Source organism: Mercenaria mercenaria, chromosome 3 (assembly GCF_021730395.1).
Source record: "Mercenaria mercenaria strain notata chromosome 3, MADL_Memer_1, whole genome shotgun sequence".
NCBI classification, from domain to species: Eukaryota; Metazoa; Mollusca; class Bivalvia; order Venerida; family Veneridae; genus Mercenaria; species Mercenaria mercenaria.
In genome coordinates this window covers 49,954,124-49,976,263 of record NC_069363.1, presented here as the reverse complement: position 1 = coordinate 49,976,263, position 22,140 = coordinate 49,954,124, and the positions used below count along the sequence as shown (strand labels likewise).

General features: G+C 34.0%; 1 protein-coding gene and 1 long non-coding RNA gene across 2 annotated transcripts; one reads left to right on the top strand and one right to left on the bottom strand.

The window, feature by feature from the left end:
• Window positions 1–4,707: 4,707 nt before the first annotated feature.
• LOC123523518 (complement C1q-like protein 4) lies at window positions 4,708–6,912 on the top strand. Its single transcript, XM_045301185.2, has 2 exons — window positions 4,708–5,027; window positions 6,006–6,912. The coding sequence occupies exons 1-2, from the start codon at window positions 4,829–4,831 to the stop codon at window positions 6,413–6,415; spliced, it is 609 nt and encodes a 202-aa protein (XP_045157120.2). The 5' UTR covers window positions 4,708–4,828; the 3' UTR covers window positions 6,416–6,912.
• Window positions 6,913–19,789: 12,877 nt separating this feature from the next.
• Window positions 19,790–21,771, bottom strand: LOC128556034 (uncharacterized). The gene is made up of 3 exons (XR_008370403.1): window positions 21,672–21,771; window positions 20,801–20,946; window positions 19,790–20,200 (listed from the first exon to the last, which is right to left on the bottom strand). It is a non-coding gene; the product is annotated as an uncharacterized LOC128556034 (long non-coding RNA).
• Window positions 21,772–22,140: the final 369 nt, after the last annotated feature.

Below are 22,140 nucleotides of genomic sequence, written 5' to 3'. Positions count from 1 at the left end.
ACTTTGGCTGATATAAACACATTTCATAAGTAAAACTGAGTGACTTATGATAACAAACTAATTTTTAAGAATAAAAATAAATTTCAAATATGCCAATTTTTGTGATTTGTACATAAATTTGACCTTTGACCTTAAATATCAAGTTTGCCCTTCATTCCTTTTTGATGAATTTCTTTTTGCTGACATTGGTTGGCATATATACATTTACTGACAATCAAATAGCTACTGTAATTAAACAGTGAAAAAATTGGTAAACTTAAACTTTACCCTACCCCCTAAATTTTTACAAGTGAGTTTAACCTCCCATATCACAAACATAAGTGAACAAAATATAGATAGGCACGGCTTTGACACTTAAGAAATGGGTTTTCATGGAGGATATGAAATAGTGTTTCCAAAAATGTATAAACTTCTTTTGGCCTCAATTGTTGCAATAAAAGTCCGTGAGCTCTCGGACCAATACCACCATAGACCTGGACTTTTCGGTAATGTTAGCTTCTGATATTATTTGAGACAATGATCAGTTTTCAATGACACTGTAAATGGTTTAATGAGTTTTATCATGAATATCAAGTCTCTGTCTGTATTAAGCCTTATTATTATTATTATTATTATACCAGATTTATATAGCGCCCTTTTCATGATCGATTTCACGTTCAAAGGTGCTTTACATAGTTCAAATGCAGCCACACAGGGCGCATAATTCATCCTCTACTAGTACAGACACAGAGCGATCTGACCAGAGGGACAGAGTGAGACAAAGCCCCCACGACAGAGAGATCAGAAATCAGATACAGGCGTGTCCGGCTAACTTAGCCTAGCTCGTTTCGAATAGACAGCTTGGTTCTTTAACGTGCTCAGTGTATAGCACTGATACACGCAAGGATTGCCTGGGTTCCTGACCAGTACACCTCTAGTTGGGTGGGAAACACTGAAAAGCGTTTCTGAAAATTCCCGTGTAGCTGCCGGGGATCGAACCCCCGACCTCAGGATTGGAAGGCCAGTGTGCAAACCACTGAGCTATCCGTTCTAGTGCACACTGATATTAAACGTACAAACTTAACACAATCTCGTGACCATATTTGTTACAGAAAGTCTATCTAAAGAAAAATGCATGACCTAATTTACACAAGCAGTTATTACTGACATTACAGTACCACCAGCTAAAATAATAAAGACCGTCAGCAATTTACCTTTTTCATATTTACTTTCTATGAATTTGCTCATTTCTGTCGTTCTGTCTTCCGTATTTCTGACAAATTCTGCCGTCTTTTTCTCCATTTCGACGCCAAGAAAAGCTCGCAAACTCTTCCATTTTCTCTCTCTGATCTTCAAGCACCTTTACAATATCTTCCTGTGTTTTCTTTATCTCTTTTTCCATTTGTTCAACATTCATTGTCATTTTAAGCACAGTCGCAATAATTTCCTGTCCATACGAGAATTAGAACTCACTTCAGTCTCGACTGTGTCGTGCATAGTGCCTAAAGTCAGGAAAAGAACGTTTTAGTACAGTCATGTTCAGTTTCATGCATAAAATGAGAATCGCAACGTAATTTCTTTGTCTTAGTTTGTTCTGACGACAACTAAAATGTAAATGTTTATTATGAACCAGGTAGAAGGACACTAATTGTCTCACCAATGATATACTAATAATAATGCCCTCTTGTGCAACCACAAATACTTCATTAGTATGAACAATAAATGGAACAATAGAAAAGACAGGTGTTCTATGCTTACCACCTTTGAAAACAAAGACAAAATTTGTTAATTATCGGTAGACAATGCCGATAATTAATTGGTGAGGAACTGGTCCCAATTTCGCTAAAATACTCAAGTTTATTAATTGACTTATGTACGTTAATTTGCTTAAGGTTTAGGAGTATACCACCAAAACACAGATTTTTTTGATAAACGAACAGCATCGTTACCAATATTTTAACTGACCATTACATGTTCTGCCGTACTGTCCCGTACTTAAAATATTCTGAAAAAGTTGTCCCCCTTTGAAAATGAATGTCATTTGTAAAGAAATAAAAATAAACAATTGCTGAAAACTGTGTTCCACCTAGTTATGTGAAATTTCAACACTCGCACGCTATTGCAAATGCATCAAAACAAACTTGTGTAACCGTTCTTTGAAAATGGTGAGTTTTTAAAGGCGTTTGACTGTCCGGAAGATGGACCCCTTTAGGCAGTCCTTTTCCGGAATTCAATGATTATATCAGTATACTGACACATGTTTCGTAGTTTTTGTAATGGTAGCGTATATATTACTCTACAAAACAAGTGTCAGTATACTGATTTAAACATTGAAATCCGGAAAATGTCTGCCTAAAGGGGCCCCACTTCCGGACAGTCAAACGCCTTTAAAACTCACCATTTTCAAGGAACTGTTACACATGTTCGTTTTGATGCATTTGAAATAGTGTGCGAGTGTTGAAATTTCACATAACTAGGTGGAACACAGTTTTCAGCAATTGTTTACTTTTATATTTTTACAAATGGCATTCATTTTCAAAGGGGGACAACTTTTTCAGAATATTTTAAGTACGGGACAGTACGGCAGACCATGTAATGGTCAGTTAAAAGATTGGTAACGATGTTGATCGTTTATAGAATATTTCTGTGTTTTGGTGATATACTCCTAAACCTTAAGAAAAGTAAAAGCTTAAGCAAATTAGTGTACTTAATTAAAAAAAAAAACTTAAGTATCTTTGTGAAACTGGGGACTGATTATAACGACGTACTGAACTGTAAATATAGCAATGGACAAGTGATTTCGGTATTATATAATAAAAAGTTCTTACTAGGTAGCGCTTCATCATCTTAAACTGACGATTTGTACAAAGTTATTTTAAGTTCGTACACGCATAGACACTGATCAGTTTTGCACATTTATTTTAAGATCATTCTTTGCTCAAAAGGTAAAAAAAAAAATCCCCAAAGATTAATATTGAATAGGAAAAGACGCATTCCAATGATACAAAGGACACTCCTCAAACCGCAACACTGTAGCATTATGTGTATGGGTAAATAGAACAACATGCTCTGTTTTCAAAATGTGTAGGGTCAAAGGTAATCTCTTGAACAGTTTTATTCAGTTTTAGAAAATTTATAAATTGTACTCATGAAAAACAAATGTGCCTTGTGCTCATTTTGACACATTATGAGCTATTATTTTCGCCTCATCTGTTAAAGGTATTTTTATGAAATTCACATGATGCAGTTTATTTTACAAAAGTATTAAAGCAAGCGAAAGAAAATCTGTTATTGTAATGTTTACTTTATATTTGACCGTTGTATGAATTACAGAAAGTATAAACGATTTCTGTTGTCTTTTAGAGAACAACTATGAATAAAAATTAGTAGGTTTGCTACGATGACTTGATACTTTATCTTAGAAATAAATGTAATATATTTGCTAGGCAAAACGCTTTATATAACATCCATCATGCTCTAAAATGTAGAAATTTATTTCATGTAGACTGAGTTAAACATGGTAAATAGGAATATACCTGACAATCAGTATATTTGAAACATTTTGTTTTATGATTATATGAATTTTCTATTAATCGGAACGATCGATATTTGCGACTGGTAACCCAATATAAAGTATTTTACATGTTTTCCAAAGCAGAAAGGGAGGTGCATGTACATCACGACAATACATTACATTTAAATATTTACCATTATGATACGCCATTGAAGTTCAGTAATCATGATAATTTGCACTTAGCCTTCAAGCGTCCAAGTTATAACCAAAATTTGTATTCTTTTTAGAAAATGGAAAAGATTATTTTTTTATAATACTTGAGTTTGGTAATGCAGATTAATGTGATGATCGGTTTCTTCTGTAATAGAAGTTCCGAACTTTGATAAAAAATATATACTTTCAAGAGACACGGAGTTTATTCATTAAGAAAGAAACATCATTTCTCCTTCCATTAAGTACACGTCGGTATAAAGTTGGTTTGTGGAAATTCTGCGATTCTACGAAGGTGTTGCCCGTGGTTCAAATAATATCCGGACGATCACCTTGGATCTTGCTTCACCATAAATGCGAAATAGTCGCCATAAGATGGTAATAAGGTACAGTTACCTGCCCTTCGTTACCCAACTAAAGGAAGTGTATCCGAGAGAAAAGAGGTCCCTCATTTCATGATGGATTTGACTGTAAATAGATATCCTGAGCTTCTGAAAGTAGTCAAATTTTATAGATCTGATGTAAATGAAGAGGAAGTGGTAAAACATTGCTGGAAAATCATGTTTTTTTTTGGCAAATGACTGTCTGCGGATTTGTACAAAAAGTAGGCTGAACCGCTTCACTTTGTAAAAATGCAATACACTATTCATTCTGACAGATGTGAGGAGAAAAGTAGCAGGTCAGCAGGTCACTTAAAAGTAATTTTTGTGTTTCTCTCGGATAGATTTCTGAAGAGAAGGTATTTGCATTTGTCTTCAGAACATTGTGTCAAAGCCTTGCATTGATATATTTGTATGTAACCCTATGGGAAATTAATTGTACTTTTGGGCCAGATCAGTTTCGATTAAAGTAAACAACACGTATCAACATTTTTTAACTGGCAAAATAGACAGAAAGCAAACAACAGTTTGTTTATAAATACAAACATGAATGTACAAAACTATGACACTGACAGCTATAAATGAGTGTTTGCCAGCAGGTCATGTGTTATATCAACAATTTCACTTTTTAACGACACAGAAAGTATCACTCAAATTATAAATGTTTTCGTGTTTGAATATTTTGGTGTAAATTAAATTCGTTTACTATTTTAACAGTGGCAAGCAGAGTTTCTTCAGACGAAACATGAAATTGCATTTATTTATACAAATTTTTATGCTATGGAAACTGGCTTCTACGACTTGTGAGCCACACTGTTCACGATTTCACTATGAGGAGAAGTTGTTAGAGAAAATGGTAAGGATGGAAATTAGAATGGAGGAGATAGAGAGAAATTTGGAGACAGCGACTGAAAAAGATGAACTTTTAGAGAAAGACGTAAAAGGTAACTTGTATGTTTGTTTTCAATGACTTACGTACTTTATAAACATGAACGTTTAGGTGACTGTGACAAAGAATTGCTTCATATGAAAATTGAACAGCATATAAAACATATACATTATTCTGAAAAAGGAATTGTCAATTAAATCTTGTATGCATTGAATTGCGGAAAAGAAATGATTGAAGGGGTCAAATTTCCGGACTGTTAAACGCCTTTATGATCTAAACATGGAACTGTTACTTATCTTCATGTTAGTGCATTTGCAAATAATATTCCAGTGTTTTTTCCACATGACTTGATTTAATAGCGTTTTCAGCAATTTCGAAGATTGATTATTTTTATTTCTTAACAAATTGCATCCTTCTTTTAAAGGGGAAAGCTTTCTTAGAATATTTTATTTAGCATGTAGTACGAAACAGTCAGGGACAATATTAGACAGGTAAAGATGGTATTCTTTTACCGACAATTGTTAGTTCATTTTCACAATCAGTTTTCATTTCTTTGTAGTAGTTGTTTCAAACGGCAATCTTTCAAAAATTAGAATAGAAAAAATTAAATCAACGAAAAGCTTATTTGCTTTTCATTTTCATGTCTCGGACATTATTGCACATACAGAAAACCTACACGTTTGACATTTCTAAGACTATAGTTTATTTTTTAAAACTTCGAACTATCCGGAATTGTGACCCCTTCCTGAAGTTATTTCCAGGGTTCTAAGGCGTATGGCAGTAAAATTCTTCAGTAGCGTAATTGACATGTTTTTGAATGGTCAAGGTTCATATAAAGAACAGCTCTTTCTTTATGTAGTATAGTGATATACTGCTAAACCTTAAACAGTTATCTCATGTATATTTGTTTCAGTTAAATACCAATTCTAAATACTTATTATGCTTGTTTGAGCTATGAAAGTAATTCTCTTTAATCGATCATTATATATTTGCTAGATTTTGTCATTTTTGCTATTGTTTCTATTTTATGTAGATCTGAAGGTGCAGAATAACGATAAAGTAACGTTCTTTGCAAAAGCAAAATCACACCAGTTGTCAATGAACACACATCAAACGCTCATTTTTGAAATTGTTGTAACAAATATCGGCTCATCTTATGACCGTACATGTGGAAAGTTTGTGGCACCGAAATCCGGGACGTATGTGTTCTTTTCTACAGTACTTGGCCACAACAATGCTGTCATACTTCTCTACCTTGCCGTAAATGACCGCCATATTGTAAACTTCTGTGCCCATGGACTAAGCGGCGGGCACGACAGTACCAGTGTGACAGTTCCACTCCAGTTGGATACCGGTGATATTGTAACAATTAAAAATGACAACGCGGGCGGAAATATTCATGGAAACGAGTACTCATCATTCGGAGGATTTCTACTGTATTGATAAATGCTTACAGATGGATCGGCTAATTCTTAAATATGTCCTAATTTGCACACGCGGGCGGGTACCTGGGGAGAACCACAGTCTCAGAGACAGACATATTTTCAGTCGCTTTGTTCATATGTTGGGGTGGGGGTGGGGAAGGGGTATATGTGCGACCAGTCTGTATTTTTAAGGGAAAAAACGAACAAATTAGCATGAAAAGGTCAAATACTTCTTAAATTTTGTTCCTTCCAAACTTTGAAAGATACAATTTAGGTAACTGTCGAGTACAAGTCTAGAATTGCCGGACATTATTGAAATTTTAAAAATGTGAAGGGCAATTCTAGAACGATCCGTATCTTATTACTGTGCATAACATATATATTTTTCAAATATAAAGCTGCATTTTAGTCAGTCTACGAAATGATCATACTCAGAAAATGCTATTATACGGTAAAATCGGGGTTTTTTTGCTCTATAAGTGTTAAAATCTGAAAATAGAATTCAATTCAATTTTATTTCTGCTTTTGAAATTAATTTTTGTTATATATATTGGGGAGGGAAACGTTACTGCTTATTTTAGAATTCTGCAAAATGGTTATGGATTTTTCTTCTTTCTTCTTCAGTCGAATTCTTCTTGTGTTGAAGCCATCCAGCTGGTTTACGAAACAACGGTGGTTCTACCCAGGTGTCCGCTCGTGATGAAATAATGCACGAAGGGGCACCTGGGGTCTTCCTCCACCATCACAGCTGGAAAGTTGCCATATGACCTATAAATTGTGTAGGTGCGATGTTAAACCCAACAAAAAAAATCTTTCTTCTTCAAGAACCAAAATAAAATATATATAATGCATCACTCTAAAGGTATTCATGGATAAACGAAGGAAGCGTTTAATTTTGAAGACATCTTTCATTATCATATATCATAGTCTGTTTTACATTTTTACAAACGTTTCTCTTTTACTTTTTACTTCTATGCCTGACATTTTCATGAAAATCTCAAACATAGCAAAAGTGCAATTTTAAATGCATATGGTGTTTACAAAACAGACATTACAATTTTAACGACAAACTCAAAACATACATTTTTTAAAGTCAAAAAGAGTCAGTTTGAAAAGATAAGCTTCTTATACTGTAATTACGAAGTTGTACGAAACTTACACGTTTCACGTATATCATTTTTACAAGAAAATAGCTCCTTATTATAAGACAAATAATATATAAAATTACACAAATTATTATAGGAAAGTCGTATTATAATAATGTGATTATAACGACAATATTTTCTCGTAAGTTTAAGGTAGCTCTGCACGTTTGATAAACCGGAAGTGACGGCGTAACGTTATTTATCCGGAAAACGTAGAATAAAGCCTGGATTCGGGGTAAAATATAAATCAGGGTTATATCAAATTCTTTATTGTAGAAGAAATTTCGATCTGAACGTGCAGAACTACCTTACAATAAGGAATTTATCTTCTGTGGAAAGATGAAATTGTAAATTTTTGTAGACATGAGTTCAGTTGGATTTCAATGAATGTCTGTTATGGCAAAAGCTTTAACCTTATTTTTACGCACTCTACATGAGAAAAATAGGTCTGCAACATTGGAAAAATGAAGGAAAATATGTTTGTTTTACACGTTGTGTATTTCAGCTACTTTCGGTCGAAAATGCCATAATAATGTATTTCTGGATACTTTTCTAGGGAGATTTAGGGGATGATATTACTTATTAACAGATGAAAGTATAAGCTATTGTTTCACTACGTTAAGCCTATATTTCTTTGATTTTCATTTTTTGATAATTTTTGAGACGATTTTGGTCAAAGTCAAATGCACACCTTCAGAGTTTTTATTTCAGCTATGATTTCTGTAGTTGGAGTTATATTCTGAAACTTCTTTAAAATTGTTTGAATTCTATAGGTTTATATACTCTGAACGAACAGGTTTATGACCTCTAAACTCACAGGGTTGTTGCAATACATATATGTTCATTGCCTGCTAATTTGTGATTGTTAAAAGTATCCAGTATCTTACAAATAGATAGTTACGGTTTAATTAAGAAATAATTAGTATCAAAATTAGGTTTTTCATAGAATAATCCCAGTTTGGAGTTCTTATGCGTATGAATATATCACGACGGCCGAAGGCCTGAGTGATATATTTCTACGCATAAGAACGACAAACGAGGGTTATTCTACGATAAACCTTATTTAGGTACTTATTATTTCGATTCTAATACGACTTACCTAAAATAACGTTAGACGAGAATCAGAGGAATATGTTCATCAAACGTTAATTACAGCTGCGTGCTACGAGGGTTATTCTATGATAAACCTTATTTAGATACTTATTATTTCGATTCTAATACGGCGTTAAACGAGAATCAGAGGAGTATTTTCATCAAACGTAAATTACAACTGCGTGCTACGCCGCAGCATTTGGTCAAAACACGGTGCGCGCACAGCACAGGTCAAGGTCGGTTTATTGCAGAATAACCCGATAAATTTTGCTCTAAAAGCATGTAGGTTATTAGCTGGCCGTGTGAGAATAATAGATAGTTGTAGGAAAATAATCCTGTAGGTACAACAATCTATATTATGAACAAAACCAACAAAGGATTACGTCACAACCGTATTTCAAATAAACTTATAAACACAACCAGTTTCCCATATGGGTGGCGATACCTTTAGAACTATGTTTGTCATTTCAGGGTTTGGATAAATATGTGACTATTTAGTTGTGTGGCCCTAGATGCAGATTTCCTAACTGGATATGACCAGATATTGTATGGTAAAAATAGAATATGTAACTTATGTTTGCTAATAAAACAAGAGTATAAAACAAGTGTTTATTTTGCTTAAGAAATAAAGTATCCAAAACAGTGATTTGTCCTTGAATAAAATCATTGTTTGGAGTTCAGATGCGAGTGAATTACTATCACGAGGGCGCAGCCCAAGTTGCGCCTTCGTGATGTAATAATTCGCATCTTAACAATGATCTATGATTTTATTCAAGAGCAAATCAATGTTTGAGACATACCATTTCGATTCTAATACGTTTTTTCAAGGATTATTATGTACATCCTTGACGACATGCCCCAAATACTTACTTGTTTTGTGTGGGTTTCTTTTCCAGCGCGGCGCTGTAACGTTTGATGCTATAATAATTGTGACGTACCAAAATGAATTATTGCATAATAATACACAATATTCAGTCTTCTTTGTTTAATAGGAAAACAAATCGGGTCGTGTTAATATTTACAGTATAGAGCGCATGAGTATTACAGTCAACATTTATTTTGATTCACATAACATTACAGATAATGCAACCACAAGTCACTTGACATTAAAGACTTGTACACGGGCACGATGTCCCGTACAGTGTACTTTACGCTTACAAAAATTGGACAATCTTTTGTATTTTTGCACTATTTTCCAAACTTGTAAAATCCTGCAGGCCAGTTCCGTTTTAAGTAATGAACAAGTGCAGTTTTCTGACCATTCTTTCAAAAGGTAATCAGATCAAAAATTACCTGAGGAGACAGAAGAAAAAAACGTTAAAATCACTGTAGATTCCACACCTCCAAATCAAATAGCACTCTGCAAGATAATCTTTTTTATTACATTTATTTCGGTTGCTCAATCATATCTTAAATTTTGAAAATAAAACTGTGAAATATAGGAGTGCGGAAAGTGAGGGCTTTCTTGAGAGGATATTAACGTTTTGTGTACATGAGAGGTTATCTAATCAACTTTATTTATTTAAAATTAAAATTTATAGTGACTATCTGGGGTACAAAAAGATTAAGGGTGATGGTCTCAAGTCATGGTGTCCTCCCAGAAATCTAAGATGGCCGCCAAAATAGCCGCCGAAATGCACTAAACTCCATATATTTGCAAATGCCTAACATATCGTGCGATTGGAGCAAGCTTTTGATCGCTCATTGTCTCACACTTGGTTTAAACATATTTGATTGTTCAAGTCATTACATGAATACTATAAAGGAACTGGACAGAAAGCCAATCATACTTGATCAAGGTTTCATAACCCAAAGCGACTTTGCCTGACAAGTATCATAGTTTTTGAAAAATACACAATTTATCACCAAGTGGTCAAATAATAATGAAACAATTAGTAATATTTCTTTTCTAAGTATTTGTCTAAATAAGATGTAAGTTTATCATAATGATGATCAAATATAGCGCATTTGAGATATTCATTAATTAGATGTATTCAACAAAAAAAATTAATCAAATTAAGACTCTAATTGAGTTTTGCATGCAAACGTTAGTGGATAGAGTAACTAGTTTACTTAATTATTCAAGCTTACTTGTTCCACTCTGGAGTCTGCTTCCTGTACAAAAGCAGTACTGGCGTCATATGAGAAGGCGTGTGGGTGGGGTGGTGTGGGGGATATTTCATCATAAATGATAGAAAGCCTTATTTGTGTTGTAAATAATTATTCCGTTGCTTCAAATACTTCAAATGGCCACAATACATCCACACAATTGTACTTTATTGAGATAAATCAGAAAAACATAGTTATTACTAGAACTGTAACAAACGTGTTAACAAATGGTTAGTTGAACAAAATAATTTTAAATTTTCTTCTGAACACTAGTGAGTCATGCATACTAAACCAAGCATTTTAATTCAGAAGGTGATAACTGAATCTAATGAAGCAAGAATCCACTAAATGTTGAGTATGTACTTCCATACGCATTCTCTCCACTTTTGACGTTGTTCACGGACACACAGTCACCTAAATTTAGTTCTACAACAACTGCTTGACTAGCCATACCAGAACTCCACCCGTCATACGCGGTTTCATACAGGCGTACCTTTATAGCTCCGTTTACTGCTATATATGCCCAAAATGCATCTCCATTCACAGACAGGATACTGCTGTAGAAAACGTAAGTCCCGGAGACCGGTGCCACAAAAATACCGGAAGAGTAGTTATATGAGTTACCAATGTTGGTTATTACGGATTCAAAAAGGAAAGGTTGATTTACTCCTGTCACCGTTTGATGACTCATTTCAGTTGCAGAAAACGCCACGATGGACCTGCGCTTATCTACTGCGTTTAGTCCTGAAGTTTGAGAAGAGATTTAAATTAATCACTTTAGTTCAACAGAAGGGCAGTTACCGAATCGCTTTTAAAACATTTACAGTTCCTACTTTATTTGTTCAGTTATTCTACACTGATATATTACTTCTGATAAATATATGTATGGAGTACAAAGTTAATTAGATCTTCATGAATTTAAAAAAAAAAATAGTTTTCCAAACATGAAGCACAATGCACCAAAACTAACATACCTTGAGATAGTTAAAGGCCCTAAGCAAGTGTAACTGCTCTCTACTTGATGAATCTTGAGTGCACCTTTTATTTATTTATTACAGGGGCATTCGTGGCCGAGCTGTTACGGTCTCTGACTTCGAATCATTTGCTCCTCACCGATGTGGGTTCGAGCCTCATTTGGGACACTAAATTCCTCACGTCATCCACCTGGTTTTCGGAAAGTCGGTGGTACTACCCAGGTGCCCGCCTGGGATGAAATCATGCACGTAGGGACACCTGGTGCCTTCCTTTACTATAAATGCTGGAAAGTCACCATATGACCTATGGTTGTGTCGGTGCGACGTTAAACCCAACAACAAAAAATATTTATTACATTAGCTTATTACTGGGCCACTGTGACCGTGTGGTTGAGGCAGATGAGCTTGTATAAGTTCGAATGCCCGAACGTGCATGTGAGGAAACTGGTTTGCGGACTTTAATGACTTTTTGCTTATACCTTCCTGTTCGTTATGTAATATTCAGATGGTAATTGTGGTTAAAGCTAAGAAGACGATGTATAACCTTAACTGTGTCTGTGCGTCTTACTTTCGAACAAAAATAAGTATATTCAATTTGGCACATATGGCATTTCAAAGTAATAATCCTACTTCCCGCTTTACCGGCTAAGGGTGTCTGCAAGACACCCTTCATGAATGTGGGAAATTTGAATTTAACCGAAAACTTAGAAGTACAGGGTACAATAACTTTGTCAAATGGAGATAGTTAAGGTGTAATAGAAAGAAAAAGTAGATTAGCAATCTGTTTTGGAAATAAATGTTACGTTCTCCACAATTTTAGCTTCCATTGCTCGAGCGAACTCAGCAGTTTTGTTTTCCATCACAACGACGAGGATGTCTCTCATACTGGCGTAGTTTCTGGAAAACTTCTCCATTTTCTCTCTATGGCTCATCATTTCAATCTCCATCTGTTCCATTTTTAACTCCATTCTCACCATTTTAGATAACATATCGTGCTCAAGCGGAAATTTAGAGCAAGACTTTTCGCTTTCCAGAGCCACGGTAAAGTATGCAATATAAAATAAAACATAAAAGAAAGAGAAATTCACGCGTGTTTCATCCATCTTTGACTATGTTTTCAGGAAATGAAAAGTGGGTAATACGGTGTATTGCAAATTAAAATTTTAAGTACAGATGTTCATCGAAACTTAAGCTGTCTTTTCCGCAGACATGAACTTTTATTTAGACAGATACAACCAATTCATAAGTAAACATCCTCTGACTCACAAGTTTAAATTTTAACATCTATGTAGTATCAACCTTGAAATATGTCAAAACAATTAGCAAGTTAAAGTTTTTGTTTAAAAATAAGCAAGCGCAATTTAAATCTTTAAGATTTAACAGACATTTTCATACAATATATCAACTTTAACGTGCATGTTCCTAGCTGTACATAACAATATAACATGGGTTCATTTATTTCATACGATTGAAAATATTATTACGTTTTTATATGCAGCTACATTTTATAATTAGTACAAGAGTGTTTATTATGATAACGGTGGTTCAGATTCCTTTGACTATTAATTATCAGTGAATTTAGTGAAAGTACAATGATCATTACCAAACTATGTAAGAATAGAATTTCACTGAAATAAAACATCGCAAATATGTAACAAAGTGATGCAAAATATATTGCGTATGTTCCCTCCTCTTAAATTTTACTTCATCTAAATTTCACCGTGTAAACACACAAGCATTGGTTAGACAGCTGATGATATAATACGTTTATAACAATATGAAATAAAACAAGTTTTTGAAATTTTATAATACAGCAAGAATCCACTTAATATTTATGATAATCGCCATATGCCCTTTCATCGTTATAGTAGTCCTTCATCGCGACTATATGACCTGTATTCAATTCTATAATGACAGCTTGGCTCCCATTCCATGTCGATCACCTGTACCTCATTTGTTCAGATTTACTTCCCTAATGCCATTAACTGCAATGAAAGCCCAAAACTCATCTTCATTCTAAAAACGAATGCTAGAGAAGATGTAGTATGTTCCAGAAAGAGAGAGGTGCCATGAATTCACCGGACGTTTTGTTATAAGCGTTGCCAATATTGGTAACTACGGTATCGAAAATTATATTTTGATTTGCTGTTGTCAGAATCTGGCTTTTGATTGCCTTTGCGGAAAATGCCATCATAGACCTGGACTTTTCGGTAACGTTAGCTTATTCTGAAATTATTTGAGACTATGATCAGTTTTCAATGACATTGTGAATGGTTAAATGAGTTTTATCATGAATATCAAGCCTCTATCAGTATTCAGCATTATGATGAACATTGATATTAAACTTACAAACTTAACACAAGCTCGTATCAATTTTTGTTACCGAAATATTTTTTAGACATTTTAATTTTAACTGTACTTTTCTGCACTGTCACACTCCAGTTTATCTAACGAAAAATGACCCAATTTAAACAAACAGTTACTACTGACATTACTCTACCACCAGATAAAATGATAAATACCGTTAGCAATTAGCCTTTTTCATAATTACCTTCTATGAATTTGACCATTTCTGCCGTTCTGTCTTCCGTAACTTTGACAAATTCTGCCGTCTTGTTCTCCATAACGACGACAAGAATATCTCTCAAGTTAATGTAGTCTTCTCCATTTTCTCTCTCTGATCTTCGAGCACCTTCAAAATATCTTCCTGTGTTTTCTTTATTTCCTTTTCCATTCGTTCAACATTCATTTTCATTTTAAGCACACTCGCAATGATTTCCTGTTCATATGAGAATTTAGAACACACTTCTTCAGAAGGACATTAATGTTTCCACAAATGAAATACTCATAATAAGTTTCCCTATTGCGCAAACACAAAGAATTTAGTAGTATGAGCAACAAATGAAACAAAAGAAAAGTCAGATGTTATTTGTTTGCCATCTTTAAAAAATACAAAAATTATTAGTTCTCTTTATAGACAGTGCGGAAAATTATTGTAGATGAACTGATTGTAATAGTAAATAACATTTTGTTTGTTCATGTGGCCGATGTAAACCAAAGCATGTGAAGTAAGACTTAAACGTATTACCTAAAAATACAGATATGCATTCTTAAGAATCTTACACTTAATTTAATGGAACCGCAAAGACTTTATTAGAATGAACAATAAATGAAGTGAATATAATAAATGAATAAACGAAACAATAGAAGGTGTTAATGTTATTTGTTTACCATCTTTGAAAACAGAGACAAAACTTATTAGTTTTCTTTAGACAATGTGGATTGTAATTGGTGAACAACTGACTGTAACGACGCATTGAACAGTTAACATAGCAACCGACAGGTGCATTCAGTATTAATTGATACAAAGTTATAACCAGGCGACGCTTCATCATCTTAAACTGACGATTTGTACAAAGTTATTTTAACCCTTATTATGCTAAATTTCTATTGCAAGCTTATCTATCTTTCACTTTGGACGGTACCATTAACTGTTTAAAGTGGTGCTAAAATGATACTGACTAATTAGCGAACAGTGCAGATCTTGATCAGACTGCACGGAATCAGTCGTGTCCATCAAGCTAAAAGGTTAAGTTCGTACACGCATAGAAGTTGAAATGGAAACGAATCCTGCCCTGCTTGTGTGACCTTTACCTTTGATATAAAATCACGAAATTTGACACTGATCATTTTTACCATTTATTTTAATATCACCCACTGCTCAAAATTTTAAAAAACAGAGATTAATGTCGAATAGGAATATACACATTTCATTGATACAAAGGACACTCCTAAAGTCGCAACACCAAAGCATTATGTGTATGGGCACAATATGCTCAGTTGGTCAAAGGTAATCGCTTCAACAGTTTTTATTCAGATTTTGAAATTTTGTTAAATGGCACTCATGAAAAACAAATGTGTCTTGTACTCATTTTGATTTATTAGGAACTAGTATTTTGGACTCATCTGAAAATAGTATTTGCATTTTAACAAAATGTACTTTATTTCACAAAATTATTAAAGCATGCGAAATAAAATCTGTTATTGTAATGTCTATATTATATTTGACTGTTTATGAATTTAAAGAAAGTTTAAACTTTTTTGTCTTTTAGAAAAAAACTATGAATGAAAATTAGTAGTTTTGCTACAATGACTTGATACTGTGTTTTAGAAATGAATGCAGCATATTTGCTGGGCGAAAGGCTTTATGTATCATCCGTGATGCTTTAAAATATAGCCATTAGTTTCTTCATGTATTTAAGTAATAATTTATAGCAAAGGAGTGCTTTAGTACTGTTTATGCACGATGGGCGGTTATACGTCGGGCGTAATAATTTGACGAGGGCGCAGCCCGAGTGAAATTATTTGTACGACGTATTACCGCCCGAGTGTATGAATAGTGTTAAAACACGGTTTTGCTATAAATTATTTCAATTCTAATATGCCTTTAACTCATTAAGGACGCATATCGCATTTATGCGTTCATTTTAACTCGTATCGAGTACCGCATGTCGTATTTATCCGTCAAAAGATAACAGGCGTGTATGCCGGAGATCGCATAAATGCGCTATCCGCCTGATAGTACTGTATGCCACGTGACGTGATTTTACGTTTATAAGAGTACCATTGACTGGACTGCTGTCAAAGTCAACCAATGAAAATATTTTATTCTAAAGATTTATAAAACCTGGAAGCGATCGAAATAATCAAAATATTTATTATTTAAGCATGTTTTATTAATATACTCATCACTAAATATCAGAATTAGAAAGTTATTTGTAGGTATTGCCTGTTTTATCTTCCCATTCTATTATACCGCAGAATCTTTCTTTTTTATTCAATATTTTTAATTTTATTAAATAAAGTATAATTTTGTTCTTTCATAATGTCATTTGCTTTAAAGTTTAGCAATAGATGATATTTGAATAAATATAAAATAATCAAATAATGGCTGTTTTTCTATGTCCAATCTTTCTTGAATATTGCAGTTTTCCATATTTATTTACTTTAGTTGACCTGTAAAACAATTTTGCAAATCAAAATAATAGTAAATTTTAAATTATTGATTAGATCATGAATTGTAGTATCAGCTGTGAAAATGTCAGTTTTATTCATCTTTTGTAAACAGATGTTTGTCCCTAATTTTGATCAAAGGATGCCTAGATCTTATCGATTATTGATTATCAGTGAAAATCCACAGGCATACAAAGCAGATAAATTGATAAGTGGCTCAGGAATGTATCGGAAAATTGATACCAGTAATTAAGCAGCGATATGGCTGCATGTATTAATGAGTTAATCTAGAACAGTAGATAAAATATGGTAGCGCGCCCGTTGACGTCACCACAGGTTAACGTGACGTTATTTTAGCGTAAGTGTATTTTAACAGAGGCAAGCATATTAGAATTTGAGTTTCATATGGTAAATACGAATATACTTGACTATCAGTATAGGATAAGATAAGATATCTTTTATTATAGTTGCTTGTGTTTACGTACGTTATAATGAACAAACACATAAACAAGGATTTAGAGAACACCCGGCCACTACACGATGCACAATCACGTGGTCTATGACGTCATGCTATAGGTATCGCGCCAAGCATTTTTTGTCAACAAAGCGTCGAATCAAGAAGAAAATTCGTCGTAAGTATTTTGTCACGAAGTTTTGTAAAATGTCTTTAGTATGTTGCAAGTCCTTTTATAGATGCGTACCTCCGATCACACAGCATCTGTCCGTGTCTGCCTTAGTTTGGCTGGAAAACGGGACAAACTGACCAAAATCTCAAAATCGCTCTTGCTATTGCTCCAAGCTGATTCCAGAACCGCATTAAAACCAGCTTTCTCTTGCTGAAGTCTTCAGATGACCATTTTGGTTTGGTACTTTCTGTCTCAAAACATCCGCTGATTGATTATTTTTCACGTTAAAGGTGTTATTTTCAGGTGAAACCAAAGATAAAAAGATGTGCTATTGCGGCAAGTTCTGGAAGATAAATGATATCGCAACAAGCTGAAACGATAATGTTATTTTAAGTCCGTTTTCCCATCAGTTTTCATACGTAAATCAACGCATATCACTCTTTTATCTAAACACGACCTGTCAGTCGAATTTATCTTGTGTATAATGCGAGTTTATAGGCAAAATACGGAGCAAAAAAATATGCCATCGCGGCTAGTTTTAAAAGATAAATGATGTTACAACAATCTAAAATTTTAACTTGGAATTTAAGGCATTGCTCCCATTAATTTCCACAATTACCGCTTGGTACTCTTTCATTGAAATACAGCTGCTGGACATACAATTTTAGGCAAAAACAGGGAGCTAAGATTATGCTACTGAGAAAGATCAATGATATCGCTACAGGCTTAAACCTTTCTTAAGCCAATATTGTCATATAAATCAAATATCGCATAGAAAGTACTGTACAGATTATGACAAATTTCAATGGCTAATCAATACATCTGAGAAAATAATTATTTTAAGATACATGTATGGGGTCCCAAGAAAAAACGAAACTGGTTAAATGATAATGCAAATGCTAAATTAAGTATTTGATACTTATATTTTAAGAAAATATAAGACATTGGATTATACGAGCTATTCTTGTTTTACAGGTCCTTTTGCTATCGAACTAGCCGGGAGACTGTTTTCAAGCTGGTGGACAAATATGAGCGACGAGCAGATGACAGGTCCATACAACGATTGCCCACTAATAAACGTTGTATATTGGAAGACAGGTAATACAATGCAACCTCTGTAGAACAAGACCCCTTGGATACAAATATTGACTGTTATGTAGAGGTTGTTGTTCTGAAAAGGTAAATTTGATAGTATATTTCAGCTGAGGGAAATTTTGATATGTTGTTATAGAGGGGGTTTTGCTTAACAGAGGGCCGCTCAGGAGAGGCTGTACTGTAACCTATAGTGATTTGAAAATAATAATAACAATAATAATAATGATAATAGTAATAATAATAATAATACCATTACCAAAATTATTATCTATAATGATAATATTAGGGGAAATTCTAGTCTGTAAACTCACTGAAATAACCTTTGCATCGGCAAAACAAACAAACTTAATAGGAAACGGCGTCATAGTACAAAATAATTGAATAAACTCTGAAGAGACCAGTCGAAAGCAAGACAAACAAAACCAACACTCGATTTGAGTCTGTTCATAAGGAACTATGAGCAAAACAAAACTATCGACGCCCTTGGCCATGCCGTAAGCAGTACGCGTATGTATTCATTTGCTTTGGGATTAAATACGTGGCGACATGTTATAGCAGGCACACGGCACGTCACATCTGCATTTATAATAAGTCTTATTTGAATCTTATAAGACTTACCAGTTTTTGTCTTTACTTTTTTGCTTGTTACAGGGCCCACGACTTTGATCGCTCAAAGAGAACTAGGGCCTTGTGCATAAAAGGTAGCTACTATGAGCATAGACAGGAATGCTGTTAAAAGGATCCCTTGGTGTTTCGTGGGACAGCAGTGCAAGGCGGAATGAAATTAGCGTAAGAATTGGACTCGACAACTGATGATACACAGCATGTTGGCGTGCTAATTGACATTTCTTCTTTTCGACTAAAAATTCAGACTGTGACATCGGAAGTTTCTTTCAAAATTCTATTTCAGACATTATCATGAGTCAACAGACAAAATTTGAAGAATTTCTTTATGTTGAAAATTTTAGTTATTACTCAGTTAACTCTCTTAAGCCTTTAAGGCTATGTATCATGATGTAGATTGAACTTTTCGTTTAAACATTTGTAACATTTTACAACTAACACATTCCAGAACTGTCAGCTTCAATTTTATCAATTTTAAAGACATGTAACTTCATGTATAATAATACTTAAACAATGATTGTAAAATAATGTATTATGTCCCGAAAATTCAGAAAAGTCAGAAAATTAGATAGTAACAGCGATATTTGACTTTATCAAAATCTTTAACCAAAACAATCTTAATTGAAACGGACATAACTCTGTCAAATTCAAAGAAGCAGGAATTGTTTCATTGGTGTAGACTTTGATAGCAAAAAACTATTTAATGTTACAAGTCAATGGCTTTGATAGTAACAGATATTTGAATTTGAAAGCCGCTTAAGAACAAAAAAATAGAGAGACACGAGGGTTGCATCATGCCAAAAATGCTATTTGACACAATGACCAGAATGCACCACTAAAAATTCGAGATCAACATGTCTTCATCAATTTTTCAAAGTATTCACTAGTTTAAATTACACAAACATTCCTGCGACGTTGCCTTATATCCCAATTCAGGAATGGCCTGTGCTTATTCAATGCACCACATTGTATGCAGGCAGACTCCGGTTGTCTTCATGACTGCGCATGTGCTCGGTGAGTTCGTAACGGGTCACCACCAGATAGCCGCAAATGTCAGAACTGAAAGTCCGAGGATTGTTCCCTCTCCTGTCGTGAACGTTTAAGTGTGAACTTATGCTCTCTTCATCTGAAAATTAATAGAAATAATGCTGTGATACTTTCCAAATTTTAAATAAAATATATTAATTAAAAATATGCACTTTTGTAGTAATTATCTGCATATTTGGGAACCATGTCATAGATATATACCAAAATTATAGTCATTTTCTTCAGAATTGTTGTATTCACAAGAGGAGAGGCCAAGAGCTTGTATGGCGGCCGTCCTCTGAATGTTGCTGATGCTGATGCAATTGAGCATAGGATAAACAGATCAAATATTTCGTAAATACACTCAAAACACGTAAAGGATCGGTTGATAATTTTCCATTGATTTACAAGTAAACTGTTTTATTTTTAACCAGCTGTAATTTTAGTATTTATTCTCCTGTAATAAACTGATTCATACACTACAGTTCTTCGGTCATTAAGTTATTTCTACATGAGTTTAGTGTGTCACACGTCTTCGAGAGTCCAAGGTATAAAATTTATAAAGTTAAAATTTTAAAGAAAATGCACATTATTTTCAAAAGCTTCTGAATGTTATCAAAACTAAAAGTTCAAGCTTCGCATATATGGCCCATTTTCTGTCCATTTGCTACACAGATATAAAATTACAGAAAATAGTTACCAATGCCTATCGAGAGCTGAAACCCCTAGGGAAACGTTTCTGTGTGACTTTTCTCGAGCGTATGCAAATTTCGCCTCTGGCGGAAAGCCTTGCCACGCTGGCTGCACACGTTTGTCCTAGCTTCATCAGCCATTCTGCGTTTGAATCTGCAAATAAAAAACACTATTTGCCATCTTATTTATTATGATTGAGAAAAAAGCTAATTTGGAAATTGAATACTAAAGCTGTAAACTGGGTTGATTTTGCGTAAGTAATTTTTTCGAGATTTTTAAAATTTATTTGAATATTTAGCGGTGCGTTAAGCAAGAAATAATTATTACGCTTGTGTCTTGAATGTGTGCTTTAAAAGAAAGTGAAAATCGCGTATATAAAAAAATAATAGCCTCGCGAATATACTGCTCTATATTAACACATAAACATATTTACTATAATTTAAAGCCTTTGTTTTATCCTGAAAATCTATCTCAAACCTTTCAAGCCACCGTCATTGCACATAAAAGTTTCAGCTTGTTGCGATAGCATTTATCTTTTAGAACTTGCCGCAATATCATATCTTTTTATCCCTGGTTTTTACCTGAAAATAACACCTTTAACGTGAAAAATAATCAATCAGCGGATGTTTGAAGACAAAAAGTACCAAACCAAAACGGCCATTTGAAGACTTCAGCAAAAGAAAGCTGGTTTTAATGCGGTTCTGGAATCAGCTTGGAGCAATAGCAAGAGCGATTTTGAGATTTTGGTCAGTTTGTCCCGTTTTCCAGCCAAACTAAGGCAGACACGGACAGATGCTGTGTGATCGGAGGTACGCATCTATAAAAGGACTTGCAACATACTAAAGACATTTTACAAAAATTCGTAACAAAATACTTACGACGAATTTTCTTCTTGAATCGACGCTTTGTTGACAAAAAATGCTTGGCGCGATACCTATAGCATGACGTCATAGACCACGTGATTGTGCACCGTGACTAGGGCACTTTACTAACAGTGTAAAATTTAAACGCAAATACGCACAAATGGAAAAATCATAGCGCTCTCTATTTACAAATACGCAGTTGTAACCATTTAATATATTTAATGAGAATCCATATAAATTACTTGAATAATCTAAATTCATATTAACGTATTTTACAGATACGTCATAATGAGCATATTTAACACATAACTTAATAGCATTGCATTCTGTATTTTGAAGTAAAATTCGAAATTCAAGTTTTACCGGGTTTTAATGAACGATATCAGTTTAACGCTGTAAATGAAAATGATAAATAACACATGTAGTTTCAAACCTGTAAAATTATATCACATGCTCTTGTGCTTTACTACCATTTCCATAACTA

Excerpts from the sequence above, each read along its gene's own strand:
- LOC123523518 (XM_045301185.2), top strand. The coding sequence starts at position 4,829 with ATGAAATTGCATTTATTTATACAAATTTTTATGCTATGGAAACTGGCT. Across the intron at positions 5,028-6,005 it reads TTTAGAGAAAGACGTAAAAG|ATCTGAAGGTGCAGAATAAC; the intron begins GTAACTTGTATG and ends TATTTTATGTAG.